The sequence below is a fragment of the Symphodus melops genome, assembly GCF_947650265.1.
Source record: "Symphodus melops genome assembly, chromosome: 10".
In the NCBI taxonomy this organism is placed as follows: Eukaryota; Metazoa; Chordata; class Actinopteri; order Labriformes; family Labridae; genus Symphodus; species Symphodus melops.
In genome coordinates this window covers 4,949,126-4,975,311 of record NC_136700.1, presented here as the reverse complement: position 1 = coordinate 4,975,311, position 26,186 = coordinate 4,949,126, and the positions used below count along the sequence as shown (strand labels likewise).

The 26,186-nt window shown below is 41.8% G+C and overlaps 1 protein-coding gene across 3 annotated transcripts in view; it reads right to left on the bottom strand.

Moving 5' to 3' along the window:
• Nucleotides 1-25,213, bottom strand: part of LOC306830875 (rho guanine nucleotide exchange factor TIAM1-like) — a 30,355-nt gene extending 5,142 nt beyond the window's left edge. Inside the window, exons 1-17 of one of the 3 annotated variants that reach the window (XM_079354596.1) lie at nt 25,006-25,213; nt 15,489-15,576; nt 14,429-15,350; nt 13,019-13,475; nt 12,426-12,598; nt 11,997-12,221; nt 10,442-10,627; nt 9,345-9,491; nt 9,182-9,256; nt 8,617-8,787; nt 8,214-8,318; nt 7,692-7,773; nt 7,286-7,372; nt 6,452-6,664; nt 5,492-5,592; nt 1,319-1,504; nt 24-92 (exon numbers count right to left, since the gene is read on the bottom strand). In XM_079354596.1, the coding sequence (XP_079210722.1) occupies nt 24-92; nt 1,319-1,504; nt 5,492-5,592; nt 6,452-6,664; nt 7,286-7,372; nt 7,692-7,773; nt 8,214-8,318; nt 8,617-8,787; nt 9,182-9,256; nt 9,345-9,491; nt 10,442-10,627; nt 11,997-12,221; nt 12,426-12,598; nt 13,019-13,475; nt 14,429-15,340 (3,189 nt within the window). In that variant the 5' untranslated portion in view covers nt 15,341-15,350; nt 15,489-15,576; nt 25,006-25,213. Of the gene's footprint in view, nt 1-23; nt 93-1,318; nt 1,505-1,613; nt 1,659-3,940; nt 4,346-5,491; nt 5,593-6,451; nt 6,665-7,285; nt 7,373-7,691; nt 7,774-8,213; nt 8,319-8,616; nt 8,788-9,181; nt 9,257-9,344; nt 9,492-10,441; nt 10,628-11,996; nt 12,222-12,425; nt 12,599-13,018; nt 13,476-14,428; nt 15,351-15,488; nt 15,577-25,005 lie in introns of those variants that run through there. The other 2 variants (XM_079354597.1, XM_079354598.1) reach the window with 2 other exon arrangements.
• Nucleotides 25,214-26,186: the final 973 nt, after the last annotated feature.

Sequence of the window (26,186 nt, the reverse complement as noted above, 5' to 3'; positions counted from 1 at the left end):
CTCCTGGGGAACATTGAACATACCTCATCCTGAGTGAGGAAGGTCTCTTTCTGCAGCGGGGTTAAATATCTCCCAATGAGGCAATTGAGATCCTACAAGACAAAAGGGAATCGTGTTTGAGAAAGTCATTATGTGACATAAAGAAAGAAGAAACATGCAGCTTCACAAAGCCATAAAAGATCATTCACAACAAAACGGTGATTAAGTCGAGCAGTCTGACAGTTTCTTTTGTACAACAGGCAGAATAGCTGACGGATGCCTCGCAGTACAAACTTTAAAAACGGAAAGTGAGTGGAACATCATTTCCATGAAGGACTGTTAACAGTTACCTAAGCTGAACCATCGAGAGCCTATGGGATTCATTTGGAGCTCTGCCAAAAAATAGAAAGATTGACCGTCTAATGTCTCCATAGCAGGAAGGCAGCCCTAACGAATCACATCACATTCATTTCTTTATCACCCTTCTTCTTATACCTTTAAAATCAACTCAACCTCAAAGTAACTTTCAATCAGTTGTGAGTAAAGAAAAGGGACCTTAAATATGCCTCTTATTAAGACTGTCAGTAGGTCCTTTACACATTTGTTTGTCTATATGGAATAAACTAAATCATGTAAACAAGTTTGATTATGAAGCATCTTAATCACAACAAAACCTTAAGACAACATGGGATACAAAAAAAATCACATGCTGAAAGTGACAAACCCTAAAATAAGGACATTGGGATCAGTCTTTTTAAGATTTTTAGCATTGTTTACATTAAATTATTTATTTTTCGATATCTCATCTACCTTTTTTATTACATTTGAAGCTGAGCAGACAGTCTTTGTCCTGCACATTTCACACACATACGTGCAAAAGGCATCTAAATGTGCATTTAACTCCGGGTAATAACAACAAAAAGCCAACATGTCAAACAATCCCATTTGAAAAAAAAAAAATCACAATACACCATCAATCATTGTAAGTGTTAGTACAATCATAAGAATACATAGCAAGCTCCAGCTGAAATAAGCTACAACATTTCAGATAGCCTTGACATTATCCCATTATATACCCTCTGTAACCCAGTTATTCCACTGAGCCACATTCATACCGGGCAGGAAAAAAGATTAGGCAATATCCAAGCAAGGGCACAGCTGTGTCCCCTTAATGTCTCCTGGGATGGAGATATAAATATGGATTGGTCATGTGGAAAAGGTAATATGTAGGAATAACAAAACCTGAGGCAGAGAGAAACACAGATCGATGGACAGCAGGAACACACGCACACTCACTAAAGACCATCTGGCCCTTACAAGTAAGATGAGTAATACTGACTTTGACATAGGTGCGTTCGGTCTCCACCAGTTCACAAACGACTTTGCGGAGCTTGTCCGCATCCGAGAGCTGTCGCAGAGTTGCAGGAGGTGGAAAGGGCGAGTCCGGGCTAGGCGAAGAGGACACACACTCCGAGGGATTCATGTCATGGAGACTGCGACAGAAAGCAGCGACTTGCTCTGTACTCTGCAAATTGAGAGGAAAAGAACAGTCTAGTATAAAAAAGCAAGCAACTCCGATTTGAAGGCAAAAGAAGTCAAATCCAAAGATGCATCTCTCAGTAAAGATGCAGCACCTTAAATGTTAGATTGCAGTTAGTTTCCATGCATATGCACAGAGTCATGACTGTGCAGAGAGTGAGCCTGGAAAGAAGAAGAGAGGCAGCTCTAAAAAAAAATCATTTGCACTAATTTGGTCTATTTTCAGTGTGTCATAACAATGACTCTCCGCCTACCTCTCTTTCACTCACATCACTCGCTTTCCTGATGTTTTCTTCCTACTGATGGATCAGTGGTGTAATGATTCATCTCTTTCACTGAATCAAAATATACACACAACAGACCTGTCCAAATACAGTATGGGTTGCCGTGGAGATCAGCCTTGATGTGCACTAGACTATCATTTTGGACAAAAATAGACCCCACTCAGCAACAGCTTACACGGCTGTACCAATACAGCTTCTTTGAATGCAACAAGCTATAGACAGCACAACAACCTAAAAGGCTCTTTACAACAACACAAAACTGAAAGCACCAAAAAAATCATTTTAGTACTCATAGTAAGTAACCTGTAGTTTATCTTATGATAGAGGGATTTAGAAGATCAAACACTTTCTAGGCTTATTATTTCAAAGCAGGTAATACATTAAGGTTAGATAGTTCAGTTGAAGGAAACAAACTTTTATGGCCTAATAACAGGAACCACTAGCTGGTATTAAAGCAAAGCAGAAAGGTCTCTAGTTGGTAATATAAAGATTTTTTATAGGCCAGACAGAAGCAATTTATTCTGTTACACCTACGAGCTCCTTTGAGATTAATAAAAAGCCTCCATACAGCAGCTTTAGATGGGCTCTTATTGTTCTCAAATAAACTATCTTAATTAAATTCTGAAGAACAGGTCATTAACATCATTCTGAACATTTAAGGGTTATATTATGCATCACATTAAAAACTTATTTTTTTCTTCAAGAGTCACAACAAAAGACAGGTTATAACATTTTCCTTGGTTCTCGAAGGCCGTTGCTTCTAATATTTTTAAGTCAAATGTCAAATCCATACAGAAGCTAGGAAGCTCTTTGTTATCCAATGCCAGTCACGCATCCTCTCATACAGCTTTGTGGATCACAATGGTTATCATCAGCATTGTGATCTAATCAGACAGACATCCATGTGTGAGGCACGACGGCAATTTGTCTCTCTTAGAAAATGTTCCCAAAATAATCAGCCGGCTCCCAGATCAACAGATGAGAAGTGTGATAATGAATGTGTGAATGTAATTGCAAATACAGTTCACCACCTTACACTGGTGCTACGTTAGCTCTAAAGTTCTGTTCCTTTTTTTTTTTTTTAAAGCATGTTTTACGAGCTCTTTAATTATCGCTGTAACACTGTAAATTTCTCCGCTTGCAAGATGAATAAAGGATTATCATACGTTATCTTAAGTAAGGAGCTGCTGTGTCAGGTATTCTGTCAACCTTGATGAACTTTTCTGTGGTTAAAAATCTTAATCTCCAACACATCCATCTGGATATAAAGAGTGAACTCGTTCTTGCAAATCGATATTTGATTAGATATTGCATAATGAAGAAGATATAGAGGAGCAGTGTGGCATCAAACAAACACAAATTCTTCTGCAGTCTTTTCATTTTGCAACCCAGAAAAGAGAAACGATGGGGTGAAATCTGTAAGTAAATCTGATTCATTTCATCATCCCAATTATTCAACTGAGCTCAGCCAGTTTCAGTGAGCCCGATGAGACACATTCACAGTCCAGTCATACTCTTCACAAACACAATCCAGGCTCATTAACAGCATGACAGCTCTGCATGCATGGACAATCATGACATGGCAGAGTGAAGAGAACTAACAGAAAGAGGAGGGGGTCAAAGCCGTCCCATGGAAAGACCAATGCGTAGATACAAGAGGACGGAATTATAAGAGGATAGAAAATGCAATTTCAGAGACGAGACTTTCCCTCAAGAAAAGGCAATTGAGATTACTAACAGTTTCAAAGTATGAAAGCAGAGATTATGGGTGAAGAGAACCCTCTGACATTTAAGATAAGCCTGAGGCCATAGCTGAAGCTGCAAACTGAGAATACTCTACAGAAGCCTTCGAGTTACAGCAAAAACTGTCCCGGCAGTTTGTCAAAGTGGAATCACTCCTACATGCAGTGTTTGATTTTTGTATCCTGTGAAGCTCTCCTGTGATTACAGGGCATCTCTGCGACACAGCGGTGACTCACAGCTTCCTTTTGTCTGTCTGTCTGTAGCAGCCAACAGCATGTGAGACACAATCACTGAGAAGCAGAGGTGTTTTACTCTCACTAGAATACCACGACAGCTCGCCTTCTATCACAGCAGTACCAAGTGCTTGCCAGGTAAAGGAAAGGGAGGAATCTCACCAGATGAAGTATGTCACAGACCGAGTCTGTGGAGCGCTTGCTGTGTTTACTCCACTTCAGGACGGACATAGCCAGGTGAAGGTGGACTGTCAGCGTCAGGTTAGGAGGAAAAGTGACTCCAGGCTTTTGAAAGAATCAAGTCTACTCTGCGCCTCTCCAACACATTTTGTCCCACTTTTGTCTTCCCTTTGTATAAAAAAAAGGAGAAGGTCCTGTGGTGCCTGTGATGAAAGATGAGTGAAGCTGCTCAGCCTCCTCCTCGCCTCCTCTCCACCTCTCCGCCCACCAGCGCCTACAGCCTCCCAACTCCTTCTTCTCGCCTTCACAGTCTGCTATAGCTCTGTCACTGTTATGTAGCCGTTTTCCCTCACTCTCTCTCTCTCTCCCTCCCTCCCTCACTCTCCTCTACAGACTAGTTGAACTCAGGCACACAGAGTGAGTGTGAAGATCTGGCCAACTTCAGCACTATTGTAAATGAGTCTTGATAATTCTCCAGACCGGAGCGAGAGTAAAGGAGCAGGAGGCAACAGTCTCCTCCTCAAGGTTGTGGTGGAGCTGGATTGGCTGGGAGAGCAGCACCACAGCAGAATATGAATGCAGGGATTAAGGGCACAGGGAGGCGTCAAGACAGCAGGCTGTATCGTAGAGTGAAGACTAGAAAATACTGTTTGGGAGTTTTTGCAGGAATAAAATGAGGAAGTGGAAATGTTGAGGTGGACAGGTCACAAATCAAACAAGGTAGAAGTCCTTGTGATAAGTTCACATAGCAATGACTATTACTTTGTTCAGAGACAGAAAAGACACTGGCTACTATCTCTAAGTAGATTCCAGGACTTACATAACAATACATTTCAGGGACTGAGGAAAATGAACACACCACAAAATCAAGTTCTTTACACCACAACAAGTTAGGGCAGAGATGAATACATCTGGGGTGTGCTGGATTCCACAGGATTTCTGCCCTTTATGCAAATCATGAAATTAAATAAAACATCTGTAAAAGGTTTTCAATCATTTCATATTCTAAATTTCTTCAGACTGTAGAAACAATAGTTGCTACAGGTAAACCCATTTGTATGATTTTGATTCATTATTTTTAAGCTTGTGGATTTTATGAAACAAAGTCATCTCTGAACATCATTATGAAAAGAACACCAGGATTTAATCTAAAATAAAACTTTTTTTTTTCCTATGTACAAGATGACAACTTGGAATTCAAGATATTTTTAAAGCTAAATTATTGCTTAATTATTAAAATGATTTCTGTCCCTTTGATTTCCACTCTGTAAGAAGCCCAACATCTACATGAAATGAAAGAAAAGGAGAAAACCTGGACATGGACACGGTTTTCTTTCCTAAGCAAGAACAAATAAGCCAGCAACAGATGGCGCTTCAAAATGTGGACAGTGTTTTCAAAGTGTGTTATTTTACAATTTCACAGAGCTGAGAGGATGCAGTGAAGGACAAGGTGAACCCGCTCAGGAGCTAGCACATCATATAAAAGATGTTCTTTCACAGCTTTTCATGAAAGAGTTCAATGTGTGCCCTTACCTTTCTGCACTCATCAAACTCACTGAAGATCTCAGAGTCTTCATCCAGGCTGTCTCCTGAGCTCTCCAGCAACAGTCCCACGCCGTCGTCAAGAATCTCCTCTGCAACAAGCAAAACAAAGCATGAGTTGCATAAACACTGAATGCTGTTACGCCCCACCGTATGGCGGCCCTATGGGGCTAACAAGAAACCGCACATTGACCCCTACAAAATACTTAAACGCCTTACCGAAGACTAACCAATGGGATTTATTATTGTTAAACAAACAAAAGGCTCACAAAGATCAGCTTTAAAAACTAATGAAGTCAAACACATCGACACACACACAATCACTGGCTGAGAGGCACAGCAGTTCCCAATCCAAATGCCTCCTCTCTGCTGAAGCCAGCTCCGCCCTTTTAAGCTCTGAGGCCAGGTTATTGGTTACTTCACCTGGGCTGGAGACGACAGACAGGGAGAAGGGACAAACAGCACAGGGCAACATATATCCGTAACAATACCATTTTACCCACATTTAGAGCACTTAATATTCCACAGCCATTTATGGACACGTCTAAATAATTATCATAGCCTTATCAATTGTATGAAGTTTTAAGACCTTCATGTAAAAAAAAAAATGCCGACCTTATCTAAGTGCTCTCGAGGTTGGGCTGCACACACTGCTGAGATCCTCCTATGCTTGCTAATTAACACCCTGTAGAGTAGTGTTTGCATAAATTAAACTAGTGTCACTAAGAGCACCAGCAGAAATCTGTTCTGCTCACAAGAGAAGAAAGCTCAGCTTCTGAGGACTGCCTCCATCTCCTTCTGATCCTTATGGTATTCTTTGGTACAAAGTAATTACACCCCAGCTGGTCTGATAAACATGACCACAGTTTAAGTGTTGGATTGGAGACATTAATCAGGATTCCCGAAGCTGTCGTTTCGGAGTTACACCCTTTGATAAGCGGTGTTTCTCACCTTGACTTTGAGAGAAAATGTCCGTGTAGAGATCTTCCTCAGCGTCTGAGCGGCGTGGTGGCAGGTAGCAGAGCAGACGGCGGTCCACAGAAGGAAGCGTGTTGACTGTCAATGCAAGCGAGGCTTGAGAAAATGCTGCCTTCATGTCGGAGAAGTTGAGACTATGAGAATCTTTTCCGTTTAGCTGAAGTATTTCATCCCCAGCATTTAGACCTGCAAAAAGCAAGAACCCCATCAGCTGTGATTCCGTTTGATGCCTTTCACACATCCACACATTTAATAAAAACTATCCTCTATCTGAACTAAGATTTGAATAAAGTATCTATCTCACATCAGTGTTTTAGCGGTAACTGCCCATGAGCAGATCATTTTTAGACATCTTTCACAAAGTTGAAATAGTACTTTGGTGAAACGTCATTTATTTCTCCTGCTGCAAAGCATCACTCCCTGTGCTCTCCCTGCACTGTGGCCATCTTCAACATTATGTCACATGCCTCAAACCTGCAGTCTGACTTTGTAGCAATGATACCGATGTGAAGCAGCTGCAGATGCTTTGAATGCATTGTCATCCTTCACAAAGGCCAGTGAGAGGCACTGTGGCTATGATTATAGTAATCAACATCCTCGAGAACTGCTGAAACCTTCACTGCCTAATAAAAAAACATACACTAATGCATCCCTGAAGCAAAAAAGCAAAAAGGTCTGTTGACCTCCATGTACCTTGAAACCTTTTCTTTGGAAAACAAGTAAAAAAAAAGGGAAAACGTCTAACATTATGTAATGAGTTTACAGACAGATTGTGTTGGAAGGGAGTTTATTTGAAGCGTAATGTACCTTTGGCGAAGGCTAATCCGCCTGCCTTCACATCAGTGATGTAGAGCTGCTGTACTTCATCCTCCTCCACGACTGAAATGGAGAAACCTGGAGGAGGGAAAGGAGAGGCAAGTAGTGTAGGAGAGAGTGAGAGAGTGAGAGAGTGAGAGAGAGAGAGAGAGAGAGAGAGAGAGAAGAGAGACTCTTACATAAAACTCATCAGAGGGGTTTGCGCAATACAAATGGGAATAGTGTGGAAAAAACATAGGCCATGTTTAGGTCAAAGAAAAGCAATTATTATGCTGAAAACAACAGCACTGTATATTACATCTTTCAAATTGACTTCATTACAGCATGTTAACTTCAATTCAACATCACATTACAAATGTCAACTCAAAAAAACAACATAAGATAATTCAAAACCTACCGTAACCAATCATGCAGGATTCGTCTCGGTCGAACTGGATTACTTTAGTTATTTTGGAGCAGAGTTCAATTTCTTTGTAAAGCTGTGAAAGACAAAAAAGTTTCACAAATAAGAAAATGACGGCCTACTGAACTCGTATTCTGGTGGGTGGGTTTCTGACAGAATGGAGAAAGAGCGTTCATTTTCTGTTTCATCAGACAAAGCAGCTCTAACAGAGTGTACGATGATGATGTTACTATAAAAGTCACTATAGAGTTATTGATTATTAATGCACTCCATGATTAGATCCCTGTTTTCTTGCATGGGCCTGCATGGCAGACATTTCTCCAGAGAATACATTTGAAATTGAAAGGATAGAAAAACAAAACCTATTAATAATTCATAACTCCACGGCTCTTGTGGTTTCAGTTCTGATTGTGATTCTTTACACAACAAAAGGATCAGTGCTTACTTACTTACACCTATTTTATGCCCTTTTCCTTTTAAGTGGACAAACATATATTCACACCGATGGGTACATACCAGGTCACAGACATCTTCTTCTGGTTTGGGAATGTAGAATTGCACTTGGTTTTCAATAAGGAGTTTAAGCCGCAGGTAGTGCTTAGTCGGATCCAGTTGATGAGCCTGTAGTATGAGAACAAAAAAACTTGATTGAGGATGTGTTGTTTGATAGTATGAACTTGTTGGCTGATTGAATCTACTTTGCCAAGATTAACAACGGTTAGCATTTTTACCTAGCAACATTTTTGTGTTAAAACAGATGCCTTATTTGTCATCGTTGTTTCAGGAAGTGAAGACTGTTATTTGTCTACTTCAGTAGGATTTCTTTTCAGAAGTGAACATCTCTGTAGGTACATCACTGTGGTGAAATGTTATCCTTTGGTCAGGTAAAGTCCGGTCATTTCAGGTTAGGAAGGGTTACCTTGCAAATGGTTTCCAGAACACACAGTGCTGACTCTCCTGGCTGGATGATTGTTAGCACCGGCTGGTCATTGGGCAGACACACCCAGGAAGGAGTGAGGTGGTCAGGGACCCAGAGGTCACTCTCCGTGCTTGGCCGGGGAAAACTTTTCACAGTTCCACCTTCACTTTTCTTTGAGCAAAGACAAGAAATGGCTTTTTGTATTACAACATTTAACTGAAAAGTTTAATTTGCACAAAACTGAAAATGTCCCCATCAGAAGACATTTTTGACGTTTTATCGGATGAGTTCAAGTTATGTCATGTTAAAATACTCTGGTCATGCTTTATAGAAATATATTAGGCAGATTTAATACAGGAACTCAAACTTTCACTAAATTCATGGGGAATTTAAAAGTATTTGTAGAAACTTTACAACATTTATTGGTCCGCCTTAAATCGCTTTTACCCCTATAGAAGACTGTATTTTATTGATGTCAGCATTGAATAAAATCTAAACCCAAGCTCCCACTTATCTTTGACCTACAACTCTTTGCCATGTTTGTGTAAACAACATTAGTCCTTACCGTGTTTTCATTGGCAGCATCAACAAATGTGCCTTCCAAAGGCTTTTTCACTGGCTCTTCGCCATCAGCAAAGACCTGCTCGGACAAAAAGAGAAGGTCAAGTGGTCATAAAAGCGGAACTATTTAACTCTGAAAGTTTAAAATAAATGAAAGTCTCACGGACCTGGTTGATACTGGGGTGAGCTCTTGTTTTTTTCTTTGAGGTAGTGTCAAGACCCCAGAGAGAGGAGAACCTGCTCTTGCGCTTGCTGCAGGAGCGTGACATGGCCTGCGTCCGCCGTCTCACTCCGGTCTCTGTGCGAGCTGCCACCTGGAATTAAAAAAAATAAAATAATATCAGTCAAAGCTCAAAAAAACAAAACAAAATGTGACATAGACAACCATCTGTTTGACCTCATTTCACGTAACATTTAACAAAAACATGTTAACTGTAGGCATCTTGAGGGGAACAGATATGAAGTCTTGTACAAAATATATAACGTGCAACTCATCAGAAGGCACTTTTCCCTTATCTATTTAAATCGAAGAGGAATTTGGCCTTGTGTGATAAAAAAGGAGAGATGAAGATCTCCCTTGTCTGTTTCATACAAACACACTACCTGTGCAACTTTTTACCCAACCGGGCATTTCATGGCTTCTCATATGCGACAAGCAGGGGTAAAAGGTCTGGAAAAGTGCTGAAGTTGACATTAAAAGCACTGTGCATGTCGGACCAAGCGTGCTTTAAATCTAACCTTTTTTTGATCCGTCAACTTTTCTCATTTCTATTTGGACATAGTGCTGACAGAGGTATTTGTGGAAGTAAGAGATGTACAAATCTGAGAGCAGAAAAACAGTAGGAAAGAAGAGGAGCGCTGTTTGATTGGGGCCTTTAGTTAGATGTTCCACTCTGCTACCTCTTGCAGCTCAAACGCCCACCTGCTCCACAGCTCGCGTTGGTGGTGCAGGAAAAAAAACAAACTACATCAATAATCTGAAAACGTTTCTCTAAAAATCGAATACTTGTTTTCCTGTACTACAAGTGCTTTTAGCTGTGGAGTACGTAACATCTTTGCAGGAGTGGGAGGAATAAAATGAACCAAGCCTCTTTGACAGCTGCCCTGCATTAGACACACTGCCTTAAAAATAGCACTCATTGTCATGAAAGATGATAAACAGCAGTAATGACAATGTACATTTGAAAGAATATTCAGTATTTCACTATGATCAAAACCAAATTAAAAAGGGTTTTAGTTTAAGAATCAAAGAAGTTATATTTACCAATGCATGAAAAGAAGAGACGGAGAATATCCCCAGACGCCCCATGGCCAGCTTTGTGGGGCGAGATGCAAAGGCCAGGAGGCGTTTGGGGTTGGGCAGCTCTCCTCCCTGCAGACTGGCCAGGTAGCATCTGAAGCGGAATAGATCCATGTGAAACTGCTCCAGGTTTTGCTCCCACAAGAAGATCTGCAGAATGAGAGGGAGACAACACTTCAAGTTGATTGTTCATCAAAGTTCTGTTTGTCGACCTTTAGCCCAAGACAGTGCATCTCCTCCCTTTGGAAGCTGTGGCGTACATTTGCAAAGAAGTATTGCCGACCCGCGCTCTCTGTTAGTAATGGGTCGATGTTTACTGGGGCAGTAGAGCAGGACATTGTGATTATGCACTGGGCCGTCCCCTCCTAGTCACGGTTCTACACTGGTGTTTGGAAGAGGTGGCCAGCACCATGGTGGACGGCTCTGTATCACTGCCAAGTAGCTCAGAGATGAGACTGAAACAATACTGTGCATTCCACTGGCAGATAGAGTCTGGGAGCGCTTCAGCTTTCCAAGGAGCAGGCCTATATCCATTCAGCTCTGCACAATGTGAAACCTGACACTGCCAAAAAGAACCGCTCCAACCAGTCACTACCTAACTGACCAAACAAAGGCCATTTGATCCCCCTTCTCTGTAAACAGTCCCATTCAAGACAATATGAGCCTTGCAATTAAGCAAGAGAATGGCAGGCTATCCACTGGTGCCAAGTGGCCACCATGTTGAGAAAACAAAAAGCAACCTGGGAGCTGATAAGTGTGGAGAATCAGCAGCCTCAAAGACCAAAGCTCTGATATCTGTCACTTAATCACCCTTTTACCTCTCTTGAAAAATGATCATTATGAAGCTAATTTCCTACTTTATCAAGTTCAACAGTTTTGTCTAAACGTCACAACAGTCTGAGAAAGCAGCAGCAGGAGGTTGATGGCAAAAACTCTTGTGCTGATTAAAAGTTTGATGAGCGTTTCTGAGACTTTGCTAACTTCAGGAAAAGCGAGGTCTTGACCTTTTACCAATCCCTCTTGGATTAGGTTTCTTATCAGCACAAATACATAGTCAAATGTTAAGGTTTGGTTTTCACAAACATAAATCCTGATTTAGAGAAAAAATATTTAATTAAGTGGTACTGTCATCTTAGACTGAAATACAATACAAAAAAAAAAAACAGGTCAATCTATGAACTTTTTATATGAGGGCAAATCATAACCTCAAGTTATCCGAGCACATCATAATTTCAACTTTAGCAAGCAACAAAGTTTGGCAGCTGTGGCAGCAAATAGTCTTTAACATTTGGAAATCTCAGATGTTTCAGCTTCAGAGCTTTTTTTAAATTTAGATAAAAGGTATATTTAAAAAAAAATCCTGACAAAATTGGGTTTACTTCTTTAATAAACTGGTCAAATTGAGTGTTCATATAATTTGAGTGGATGATATTATAACAGTCAGATAAGGGAACAGAAACAGAGAAATGTAAACAGACAACAAGACAGCATGCCACTGCCTGACATGAAGGAACTCTACCTGATCCAGGATCGTCTTCCTCTTCTTGGTGTCCGTAACAGCAGACAGCTGCATGTCTCCCATCTTTTTCATCTTCTCATCCATGTCTATCTTCTGCTCCAGCTTTTTCATCTCAGCACGAAGCAGGCGGACCGTGTCCTCTCTGTGGTGTTGGCGGGCGACAGCAGTGGCACATGCAGAGTGGATGGCGGTGATCCAGTTCTCCAGCTCTGTCTGGCTGCAGGTCTGTGTGGGGACAAACGGTAAAAGGTCAGAGGTTAACAACAAACCAAAAGCCCTGTACTTGTTTTTGGATGATTCACTGCGAATAATATTAGAACATCAGGCTTTAAAGGGCATGAAAGGGGAGCAAACATTGTCAATATAATTTAAGATAAGGCTTGCTTATGGAAAAATGTTGCACTTATTTACAGACCAGATGACATTTACCTGAAATAGAAAAGCATCTCCCAGAGAGTTGCTGAGACAGAACACAAAGTCCTTTTTGGGATGCTCCGGCACAGACTGGACAATACTGTTCTCTACCCAGATGGCATGCTTTGGAATACTGTTGTTGTCGATCCCTGAGCGACCATCAGTCTCATAGAAGAAAAGAGTGCAACCTGAAAACCCCAGATAAACGATTACTACAAGACTTGACTGAGAAGAAAAAAAGAATAAGAATAATATTTGATTGATTTTAACCACAGATTTGCTCTAGCAATTTAATCCTGCTCTCCAGTGGCCAATACTAAGAAGTGCAGCATGGTATTCTCATCAGCAACAAGGCACTGTGATCATTCAAAAGTTGTTTTGATCTCAAGCACAGTCAAGTCCCATGTAGTTTAATAATGAGCTTTGCATTGTGCTTGAATTGAAGCTTGGTTCACAATGAGATTAGTTAAGAGTTCGATTAGATCAAGTTTCACTGCATGAGAAACTGCAAATCAGTAAACTAAACATCATCAAGTGCCTACAGTGTTAACATGTATGATCATTTTATAGAATCAAGGTAAAATGGTATGGACAAGGGCAAAACGGACCTTTCAAGGAAACCCAATAACTCTTCCATTTGCGCCTCGTGGCTGACTCCACCTTCTTGTTCTTCTTATGCACGAGAAAGTTTTTCACAGCCAGCCTGCCAGCTTTGCGCACCATCCCTTGGGCGACACTGAGCAAGGCGTCAGACTGGTAGGCGGAGCTCATGGTGCTTTGCTCGTCACTCAGGGCCGACCCCGCCTCTTCCAAGCTTTCTGTCTGGCAGGAGCTCATTTCCAGTTCCTGCCGAAAGTTCTCGTACACACCCTGCACACATTCGGCCGCCCCGCCACCGCTGCTGCTGCCGCTGTCGCTGCCGGCGAACATGCTCCTGCCGGCAGCCGAGCACACGGAGAAGGAGGCTGACATGGTCTTATACCTCCGCGACTGGTGCTCTGCCTCCACTGTCACCCCGTCGATGCCACTGTCCTCGTACTCGCTGCCCTCTCCGGCGGTGACGTCCTGCGTCGGGGAAGAAGCACAAGACAGGTGAGTCGGCATGGCACCCACCTTTTTAGGTTACGAAGAAGAACGCTTTTCAACAGATTCTGTCCTGTTTGAAAACAGAGCCGTCCCTGCAGGTCCAGGATATAGCCGTTCTTCAAAATTAAACATGTTGCTAAGATTAACTCGGCTTCTATGGAAGCCGAGTTAATCTTGAAATTCAGCTTAAAATGACTCCCAAACATAAAGCTGCGGTTGTGGGAGCACACCCTGCCCTCCCTGTGCCACCGTAGGGTATGTCCTCTTCCACCCACATGGCCAAAGGCTCCTGAGAGATGAAGGGGGCTACATCGTGCTTGGTGTCTCCATCTGGTCACATGACCCAATCATGCGCTCCAGAACTCTATTCACTAGGGCTGTCGGTGCCCCGTAGCGACAGGGCCACCATACACGTTTTACTGTTACACTCTTCCACAGGCCTCCCCTCATTATCATAACAAAAGACTGAGGCATTTTCAACAGGGAGTGACTTTAAGCGCCGCTTCCCCCTCCTGTCATTGCTGTTCCTCTCCCAGGAAAACTGACAGATTTCATCAGGAGAGACCAACACCACCCATGACATGAGCTTTCTCTCATACTTGAATCTGTTCAGTTCAGTTTTACTATCTGCGAAGAGAATGCAGCAGAGGAAACGCCAAAGACACGAGGGGGAAATAAATCAAGGAAGGTGTCTTTTTGGTGATGACACCAGACTACTTTAAGATTCTGCACGGCAACTCTTACTCTGTCCAAAGAAGAATAACAGAAGCAAATGACACCGCTTGAACAGATCAGCTGCCCCAAAGTACCGTAAGTATCACACAGCCATAAATACACTGTGAACTTCTTATACAGAAAATTATTTGTTCTGTATTCTATGAATTGTTTCTCATTGTAAAAGGACATGGACATGAAATTGCTCTACTTCTCACCTGTATAGTCTGTGCCCTCCTGCCCTGCATACTGGCACAAATGGCAGCTTGGTGGCTGCTCGGGCCTTCCGACAGGCAGTGCGAACGCCGGCAGGGAAGGGTGTATGCACTGTAGGTGTTCCCGTCCTCCTCTGATGGGGAGAGCATCTTTTCATCCTCTCCCTCTCTTACAGCTCTGTTCCCATCACGCCACTTAGCATAGCGGCGTTGGGCTTTCTGGCGGGCAGGGTTCTTCTGGCTGTAGAGTTCATCAAGGGAGTTGGCCCTGTCAGCCGAGTCTGAGGGACTGGAATGCAGGTGGCCTTCGCAGTCGGTAAAGTCCCTCTCGTTGGCCATGTCTATGATCTCCTCGGTGCTCGTCAGATGCTCTTGGCTGAGGTCAGACAGCGAGAACTCCAGGCTGTCATCTCGCCACATGTCTGCGGACTTTGACCTCTTCTTCTTGAAGCTTGCGCTCTCTTTAAGGCCCTCCTGAGTTTTCTGGAGGTAAGTCACCTCGCCGGTGTACAAATCTTCATCCTGCACCTCGTCCGCAGTGGGGCTAGGCAGGGTTACATGCATTGTTTTCATGTGAGCAGACGGTTTGACCAGGTCATTGTGGAAGGAGACAGGGCGCAGGTTCATGGCTACACGGTCCACCCAAATGGGACTACCAAAGTCTGGAAGTATGTTTGTCTCGTTGAACGGCTCCAGACCATTGTCAGCTAGGGATTGTGGGATACTTGGAGTGCTGCTTGAGCGTGTGCTCGTCTCAGAGTTCCTGTGCTCTATTTTCCCTGATGAAGCATGTCTCGTGCGTCTGGACTGCTTATTGGAGATGCGAAGTGACCGAGACATGTGCTTACGTGACAAATAGCCATGTTCGTTTCCGTAGAGGTTCTGGTCCCCGTTCTGACTCTCGGCATTTCCCATGATTCACAGGCTGAATAAAGGAGGAAATACATCTTAAACAAATTCAGGAGAACATGAAAAGAATACAGAATTATCATTTTTCAGCTGCAACAGAATTGTTTCTGACATCAAAATGAAAGAATGTCTTTCGAAATGTTGGGTAGCGTACCTGCAAGATCTTGTTGATTTTTGTGGCATTTTGTTCGTCTCTGGATCTTCAGTTTGGTGATTCACCTGCTGAGACAATCCACAAAGTTCTGGAAAAAAACAAAAAAACAGACATGACAGCGTTTAGATTTTTGCAGTTGGTTCAGTTAATTGTGCATGCTTTTTGAGTCAAGTATTGTCTTGCATAGAAATACAGTATATCTGCAGCTAAAAATGTCAATAAAAGAGCCAATAGTGTTTTTTTTCTTGGGCTTAAAAAAAATAGCTAGTCGTGTTTACATTCACCGAGATGACAGGACTAAATATTACATGCACAAGGATCCCACCAGTTGCATTACATTAACATCCGGCTTGCCAACGGTGCACTTTGCTGACTTACACATGATGTGTTCAGACATTGGGTCACGATGACTTGGCAGGAAAAGGTCAGGGTAAAGTCGGAGTGAAAAGTGCATCTGTTAGCTTTCACACATGCAGCTCACACAAGAGTTTTTAATGCATGCATGAAAACACAACATGATGACCAGCCCATCATGCTCACAGTGAAACCAATCAATGCCTTTGTCTTTAGTAACTCTGGTTTATATAGTGTATTTTTTTCATCAAAGAACGAGGACCAAGTATTTTTCTTGGTTTTGGACAAGTCAACTGAATGAAAAAAACAACCATCATTCTGACAGAGGAAGACATCCAATCAGCCCTTTTCAACATGCACAGGATGTGTGTGAAGTGGAGGGGACGTAATGACAATATGAGCACTGTGACAGCCTCAGTGAGCATGAGTTATTTAGAGCTAAAGTGAACTGTCCATAGAGCGTTGTTCTTGTCTGTTCCCAAGCATTGCCTTCTGCATTGGAGAGGACTGGGACAGGGGATAGCTTTGCACCATGATGCACGCTACCTGCCTTTAGGCTGGACAGCCTGCTCTAAAAAAGGGGTCTCGTTCTATGCCTGGGACCACGAACAGATGGGACAGAAGATTAGCTGCACACATTGTGGCTGTTGTTGCTCCTGATGTGCACTCTCCTCCTTTTAGGACAGACCCTTTGGGGGGGTGCAGTGTTTTTGCGTGTGTAGTAGACACACTGGGAGCCAAACCCTCTGCTGCTGCATGCACTCAGGCTTACTGTGAAAAGGGGCGTTATATAAACTGGAGCTGACCCCGTTTCTCTACCTTATGCTGCCCCCTTTCCCCCCTCTTCATCTGCTCACTCATCACCCCTCACTGGTACTGCAATGTTGATGGAAGCCCTTTTCTTTCTTTCTTTCCTTGCACTTTATTGCCTGCTTCATTCCTTCCTTGTTGGTAGAGGGAAGAACAAGAAATAAGAGGGACAGAGGTTTGGAATGCAAGTGCACTCATTACAGGAAACAAGATTCACTGAGGGACACAAACATGCTTACAGATGCAAGTTCACACATTACACTAAGGGCTTCTTCTACGCCCAGTTCTGCCCTTTTACTTGTCACAGTGCCCTTTCATTTTTTTTTCATGCATGTGGAGTGCAAGTGTTTAATGGCTCCACAGATGTCATCCCTGGTGTGAAACAAAGTGCAGAAAAGTAAAGACTTAAGAGAAGGTTTTTGACAGGTTTAACAGTAAGTATTTATGGATTAAGTTTCAGCTATTCATAGCAAAGCTGTTAATACGAGCAGTGCTGGATTTTAATAATGTTCTTAGTGGTTGCAATGTAAATATTATGTGAAATAGGCCAGACATTAATTAGACTGTTTCAAACAGAGTAGAGGAGCTTAATTATAAGTAGATGTGGTTCTCTTCAGTCAGTGCAGACAAGACAACCCACTGTGTAGTGACCTTGCATTTTCAAGCACAGGTCTGAAATATGTTAACCCCCTGTTTACTGTATATGCTTGGAATATTTGCATAGCATACAATTAAATGAATTCTTCAAATCCTCCTGTTACAGTGAATATGACTTTTGTTTCTTTTGGTCTCTCTCACCTTGTTTAGATTACCAAAGGTGATAGCAAAGACAACTAAATATCGAACAGAGGTAAACTACTTTTCATATGCGGACTACAAGTGTGCTCAATAAGTTCATGTGAATAAAATAATGACATTTTTATTGTGCAAACAGCTTCTTGTTTAAACTGTAACACATTCATTAACAGTTAGTTACTAACTAATAATAAAGTTCAGAGAAGAGGGGGCCGCTCTCTTTAACTCAAAATCATCTTAGCAGATGGATCTACAATGACTGGTCATGGTGCTTATTCTCCATTTGAAAACATAAACGACCATTTATTCAATCTGAAGACAGGTAGCTGAACCAAATATTTAAGATTAAAGAAAGTTCAGACATTGACCTAAAAAAACTGAACATGTTCAAATAAAATGGAGGGGGGTTAAATTCACTGCATCCCATTTACCAGAATATCTGAATACAGGATGTGAACAGTCCCTGTTTCACTGCACTTTATCCAGCAAAGCTGAAAGACTGCTGGAGTTCTGGACAGCTCTTATTCATGCATGAGGAAGAATTGGAAGGATGGAAAAGATGCTCTAGTACACCAAATCATCAGGAAGAGCTGTTAGGTTTTCTCAGAAATAGAAACCAAGTTAGTGCTTCTATTTTGATATTCTGTGTCCACTAACATTCTTCTAACACAGCTTAATAAACAAAGTGAAAGTTCAGTTAACAGGCTGCATAAGAGCACAGGACAGCAGAAGTCACCGAATAGGCAACACAAGGCTTTAATGAAACACATCCACAGGGGATTCTAGCCACCCACAAATAAGAATAGTAATAGATAGTTTCATGGTGACTCAAGATTAGCAACACAATGGCTTCTGGGAAAAGTACAGTCAGTACATAAAAGACTTCAAGCTGCTGTTGAAATATCCAATTCATAAAATCACAGTTTCATATATACTGTAGATAATCAGGGCACAAAGAAAAGGCTAAATGTCGAAATATCTTGTTTTTAAAAAGTAAACTTCCTCTACTATTCTGACAATCTGTCCATTTTCTTTTAATTTATTGTAAGTCACCATTGTAATAGTGTGCTGGTTTGATGGAGTAAATGGTCAATTACAGTTAAAGCCAACCTTATATTATTTCTAATAGCGAAACAATACAACTTGAAGTAAGCTATTTTACCATAAAGAAGTATTAGTTTCAATTGTGTCCCTGTTGGCCTAAAACTACATTTACTGTAAGAAAGATGCATCTGGGTGACACTTTTGAAACATAAATGTCAGGTTTGATTTGGATTCATGCCTATAGAAATGTATTTCACAAACAACGATTTGGATGAGAGCTGAAGCTGTTTTGGGAAAGTCATGCTCTTATTTCTTTTCCATGTGCTGTGGGATTTTGTCATCCTTGAAATATGTGACAAGTAGATTTAAGGTCCTGTGGTTATTAAAGACCGCTTAAAAGCACAGCTTATACTTGACAAATACCTGGGCCTGTTCGAACAAGATCAAGAGAAAAAGATCCCAAACGCCACCTGCCCCGAGTCTTCTCACGCTGCCCGGGGACAATAATGTCAAACTGCTTGTATTATTTGAGGAAATGATGAAAATTCTTGCCCTGAAGCATAAATATGTCTTATGGACTTTGAAAACAACACTTACTTCAGAGTTTGGGAAACACCTGGTCACACATTCCCAAAGCCCTGAGCTCCATGAGGTCAAACATTAGCTTTGTTAAGACCTCAGACAAATGTAAAGATAACAGACTTACAATGCAACAGAACCTTTGAATACAACTTGTGCTTAAGTTTGACAAAAACCTGGGTTTGACTCTTTATGTTCTCTTTCTTAAAACACATCACTGTCATTAAAAGGCAACTGTGCTGGTGAAAGGCAAGAATGCACTGGGCTGACTAGTTACAAGCTGCAACACAAAACCCTGTAATCTGAACACTCCAGTCCCCTGGAGATAATAGCACAGGTATTGGAATTGGGGGGGGGGGGGGGGGGGGGGGTGCTGAGACACTGCACTCAACACAGCTTGTGTTTCCTCACTGAAAGACTCATATACCCATGTGCGAATGGAAGAACCAAACAGCAATCTCCTGTTCTCATGACTCATTCTGCTCCCGAGCGTGCTCAACTGTAGTTAAGATTCTATGAGGCTTGAGGGAAACTCTGCATCAACAAGGCCTGCAGCTTCTTTTAAATGTTACACTTTGCTGTTAGAGATGCTGATGAACAAAAAAAAAAAAAAAACTTCCTCCAGTCTTTGCATTTGAAAGCTCAGCTGAAAAGCACATAACACTGGTGTGTAGCCAAAGAGTGGTGTCTTCTTGGATCCGAGTCCTTAGAAATCCTGAATTGGGGACAGCTGGAAAATGGGGCTTTCAGTGTTGATGAAAGCAACAAACTTTTTTTGGAAAGCTTTTTGACAAGTGGTGGCACAAATTGTATAACGGAGCAATAGACTGGCCAGCATTAGGCCCCTCCGGCCAACAATGAAACACACTTATTCATGATGTATCTATATGGAGTTTCGTAAGCTCAGGTCAGAGAAAAAAAAATAAAAAGTTGTTTTTTTAACCTGAACCCATGGTTTAAATATCTCTATGCAATCTGTGGGAACATGTGCAAGGTTTGCAAATATGTGCTCCTCCACCATGGAGAAGGATTTTTCAAACATCCTCATTTTTTTCTTACCCGAGTCTCCTCGTATCTGCAAAAACACACCAAAATAAAAAATACTTTCATACATACTTTGTTGTCTTAAATATACATCTTAAGAATATATGTATTTTTGGTTGCACTTATTTTTAATGAACTGTGTCACAATCCGTTTTTGCAAACTTCCCAAAGAGTTCACATTATGGTTCTACATTAGGCTGAACTGCTGTGGTTTCCCTTCTTTTTTATAAAAGACAAACTCCAATCACAAGACTGTCTTTGCATTTCCACCATTTGTTACCTTTACAATTGAGCTATTTTCAATGTAATCAATCTTTAGAAACCATTTCTGGAGCTTGTTGCCGTGCAGCAGCTGCTCATGTTTAGCCTGGTGGCACCTTTGTCCCTGCAAGTGTTTTCTCTGGAGCACCGCTGTGTGCAGAGGTCACCACTGCTGCTGCTGCTCAAGCTGCATGGGATTTGTGTAGAGCAGATGCTGCAGGTTTTGTTGACTCAACAGATCTTTATTGCACTTTAGAGGGTGAACATGCTTACATTGCTTCTATGGCAGCAGTCAGTTAAGACGATACAGACCCCGATGAGAACCTGGTGATATAAAAATCTCACCTAAACGTTGATGTTAAAAGATAGAGTGCTGAGAGAAACCATCGTTCTGGCTCATGATATAGGACTTTGTCATTTAAATGCATTTTGCTCCAAGTGCTTTCATCTCTATCATCTCGCTATTTGTTGATCACAACCGAGGTGCCATGAGAGCACATCCTGTTTACAAATCTTTAGCTCCTCAATGACAACTTTTGAAGTCCTTCAGCAGCTGTTAATTGGGATGACACTTCAGCCACAGACTGCTGTAAGACAAAGGAGGGGAAGTACAGGATGTGTTTGTAGCTCCTTTCACTAAGGTTATGGGGGGGGGGGGAGGGTTCAGTGGTTTTTAATGTGGGGGTCGGGGGTGTCATTTAAATCACTATCTCCTCTTGTGTCACATGAAATATAAGTAACATTAAAAAAAACATTGTTTTTGCATAATATCACAGATCATTTGTTTATTTTATGTGCTTTTAAAGCCGTGTTGAATGAAACATTGAATAAACAGCATGCGTTTATCAACCCTATTGAATTTAAGAACTTGTGTTTTTTTTGCAAACCTTCCTTTCTGTCAGTCTTTACTAAAACACTATGAGCTCAGTTTACAGACTCTGTCTTTAATAGAGATTCAAAAGTGGAAGACAGGCAAACATAACATGAGTTTGAGACATGAAGGTTGAAACTAAATGTTCTTCCCATTAGTGTTTCTGATAGATAATTGTGGCTCTTTTTTTGATTGCATTTGATGATTTGGATACATCAGAACAAAGTCATTCTGTTGAATCACTTCATTTAATCTCTGAATTTAATTAACCTAAGTCGTTTTCCCGACATTTCATTTCTCTCGATCGCAGTCTCAGTGTCCATTACACAGGCCACTGTGTCTGAACATCAGTAAATCCTTTCTTGTCTTAACTGCTTTCAGAAGATGTTTTACATCTCAAGCAAGATCTAGTTATCTTTCAACCTCAGCTCTGCACTCATTAAAAGCACATCTGGATGAAAACAATAGTGCTAACGTAAAACCCTTTGAAAGGTTTTCAACTTCACTGCTGATAATAAAACTTTCAGATGTGAGATAGTGACAGAAGTATCACACAGGAATTCCGGATCAATATTTTACAGTCTGTGATGGAGTATTCATCAGAGAAGTGTGAAGAAAGTGTTTCATGAAAGCAAAAAAAAAAAAGGCGTGAGCTGCTGTGACAAAATATCACAACGACTAAACCACCGGAGACTTCCTTGACTGGCCCCTCTCATTGCCTGCTACTGTCACTGTCACCACACAGTATCCACGCTCGTCTGCCTTTACATACTTCACATTCCACACGTTTACAATCTGCTCCTCCACGGTCTGACTCCGAACACACCCAGCAACCCCCCTCCCCCCCCTCCTTCCCCTTCACTAGGAGCCACTGTGTTTGACAGTTTTATGATAACAGATTTGTGATCAACAGTATCAATGCTGGGACACTGCTTAACCAAAACACAAGGTTGCTGTTGCAACAGCAAATTGGTGCAACAGGGAATATAATATGCTGGGAACTGGAACAGAATGATGTCTGTGAGAAGCAACGCCTAAGTCTAAAAAACATGATGAGAAAAAAAAAATGAAAGTGACATATGTATGTTGTTTAATATCCTTTAAAAATGTCTCGTCTTTATTCCCTCTATTCTATTTAATATACATATGGATTTAACTCTGGAGATAACAGAGTCATTTTATAAAAGTTAAATATACATGCACCTTTAAGGAGACCTTATTTAAAAACTTGCAGAGACAATGAAAAAGTTAAATAATGTTGGAATATTTTCTGTGCTTGTATATTTTCTACCGCGTGTCTGAGTGTGATAACCCTTCAGCTTCGGTCGGCTTACTTTCCTTGACATTATATGAAGTTTAAAATCTGACCAAATGTCCTTCAGTCTTCAGTCAGATGACAGTACAACACTGGCACTGAATGGATGGTGATGTTTTCAGAGCAGAAGCCAGTCCACTGCTCGCTCAGCCATTCACCTAGCAATCTCAGTGTGGCAGCTGACTTGTCTGTGCCTGAATGTCCCTCTGCTGGCAGCAGAATAAACACAATGCTCAGGACACAGAGGAACAGCAGTACTGCAATGGAAGTGTGTTTTCTATATCTGGTTCACTCAAGATCTTTCCCACAGAGGCAATGGTTTACTTTCAGGTCAGTGAATTCTGAGCATGGCTTCAGTTTAAGTTGCTTTTTCTTTTATATAGAAATGTAAGTGCAGACATACAATGTAAACACTCAGAATCACTTCTGCTTTAATAAAAAGGCCCGCCACTTGCATTATCTATAAGCAGCTCATTTGGTCATGAAACAAAGACGACATAAGAAGGGACAGTATTCCATCACTCTAGTGGACTAGATGTATTAGATGAGACTACAGGTGTGTTCCTCAAGGTATCCTTCATGCATAAACAGTGTTTGATCTTCTTTTAAAAACAGAAGCATTTTAAGGGTTACTTATTTAATGTTTGCATGCACACATTTGCTTGAAATCATATCAGTTGAAAGAGCTTGTGGAGAATCCCTGAGCACCACTCCAACCATAACACCCCTGGAGCTCCCAGCTCCACACTGTGTTGCATTGTGCGCCGAGGCATAGCCAAGGTGGATCCTGACACACATGACTACACAAAGCAGGGTAGAAAATACGTCTGTTTCCTCCAGGCGGCTTTGATCACAGTTCTCTTTGGCGCTGTGGTAAAATGTCACATTTCAGCAGAAGCCCGGTACCTTCGTGCACGTGTTAGTCTTCTCAAATAAAACTGTACAGGCTAAACTTTGTAGTTAAAGGTGCATCCGTGTAGTTCAGCAGTTTACCTTTACCATCACCATCATGATATGTCAGGGTCTGTTTCTGTTTCCATTCCTCCCTTTTTCCATCACAATCTCAACTTTAAATATATCCAATTAAAACAAGGTCAGTCAAAATAACACACGAAAACAAAGACCTTATTTACTAAAGTGTACTGTTCAAATCAGTTTTTCATGCTCTCACAGGGATCTGCGACGAGGAAAAGCCTAAACAACATGAGCATGGGTTGAACTTTGTGGTGTCAGGAGGGGCTAGAAAAATTAAATCTAATTGTGGAGCAGCATGTCTCACCATGCTCAATTCAACTCTGAAAGACCACCTGATCTCAGATGAACTCAACTGGCTTGTAAATGTACAATATAACCGTTGTTCTATTGCACACTGTGCTTTTCAATTAAGAGAAGCTTATGACACTAGATCATGCAAAACAATCTGTGATTACACATTTTTTCTTCCCATGAGAGTAATTTCATTAGGTTGAATTAAGACGAAACTAAAGTTTCCTATTGAATGTTATTTTCCTGTTATGTGTTTTTTAATAATAACTCATCGTTGGTGTTTTTTTTTCAAGCTTACTTTTCTGCACTCATCATGTGAGCTTTGTCATGATTTACAGGCCTGAAAGCTGGAGCCTGACCTCCTGTCCTGTTAAGCCCCAAGCGGTCAATACATTTCCATAACTATGACACCAGATGACCATTTCTCGCCCCTCTCCCCACCACAGGAGTCACACAACAGGCTTTGAAACACAAAGCCCGGATTTTAAATGAACTCACACATCATGAACTCTTCCAGCCCCCCCCCCCTCTCCAGGATGCGCTCTGGGAATTCTCCTTGACTTTGACCATCTCTCACATTTGCAATTCATCATCTCTTTCTCAGCATCACAAAACCTCCGACGCTGCTTTGTCATTACAACGACGCACATACATGCAGTATTGTTTGCGTCTGGCAGGGAACGGAGAGCAATACAATGGCTCTCTGCCTGCAGTTGTGGGTAAAGTTGTTCCCAACACAGGACTGCTACAGGTACAAACATGAGGTGGAAACCCCACCCTAAACACAGGCTGTGAAGACCCCAGGACATGGTTACATCACCCACACAAAAAACCCCAATGGCATTATAGTATACGAGTATAGAAACCAAACCAGTGTTGGAAACTATGGGAATAAAACACTTCATCTTGACAATGCAAACCCTCAAGGGAACATGATTTGCAAGAGCTTCGATTGGATCTGACAAATTTAACTGCAGTCTGAAATGTTCTAAACCCTATGCTCACAGGCCACACATTGACTCAGTGTGCTGTTGGTGGTGTTATTTAGCACCTTCTCTGAAGAGTGGGAGGTTTAAGGCTGGACAGCCATTTGTCTCCTCTATCTACGTCCACAGCCAAACACACAGTGTTAGAAACAGGCAAAAAAAAAATAATACACAGCACTTACAATGACTTACCTTACTCTGTGCAACCAGGAAGTGTCACTTCTTTTTCCTTTCTCCAGCCAGGAGCCAACAGTAACTCCACATTGAGGGGTAAATTTCAAGCTCTACATGAGGGGATTATTGATACTCTTCCTTCAAGTCCACAGCAGACTGACTCCTGTATGCAAGGATGAGTTGAGGAACTGAGGAAGGGTGGGGGAGTGACTGTTTGTAACCCCTCTCCTCCTCCTCCTGCTGACTCTTTCACACTCTTCCCTCCCTCCCTCCCTCCCTTCTTGCTCCCTCCTTCCTTCTATAATTCCATCCCCCTAAACTACAAACCTACTGCCAAAAGGAATGTGTTCCCTCCCTTGTCTCCTCTGTAATTGCCCCTCCACTCCCCCAAGAGAAGCTTTATGTTTACACTAAAGTTGCAGCCTTTTTGTCGTATGAAAACTGATAAGATCACCAACTGTCATGCATTCATTTTCCAGGCCAGATCACTAACAGAGTAATTGCAACCTTAAGCTCGTTTGTGTAGCCAAGATAGAAAATATTTTCATGAGTCTCTTTTGTTGTGGTTAAAAAGCAGCATTTACAAAAACAGCATTCTAGGAAATGAAAGTAATGTTTCCTTTGCTTCCTAGGGACAGAAAGGGTCGCAGTCTTAATGTGTTGTGTTGGATTAATTTGGAACATTCAACAAAAGTCCAAAATGGAGCTGTGAGAGAGAGAGAGAGAGAGAGAGAGAGAGAGAGAGAGAGAGAGAGGCTTGCTGTTGTCATAGCACCAGTGATGTCGTGTGGCTATCGCGTCAGCAGCGGCGGATTCATTTTCAGATGATGGAACCTGCAGAGTTAACAGGGAAGGGAGGAAGGAAGGAAAGGACGAAGGAGTGAGGGCACAGCACAGTGCTAAGCTGCAGCCTGCATCATGTGCTCCAGGAGCAGCTTTGCATGAACACCGAGGCAGAGGACGTAAACACCCTGACAACCACGCGGGAGGAGGGACAGGGAGAGCACCGAGATTGGAGGAGTGAATTGCCATGTCTAGACTTTGTGATGACTATGACCAACATGAAAAAAAAAAAGCTCTCAGCACTGTGGTCAGACACTTCCTGTCAATGTAGCTTCATGTCATGCCAAGGTTCTGACCCTGATGTTAGACTAAACCACAGGGGGCTTCATAGTTAGGACAGGAATGTCTGGTGTGCA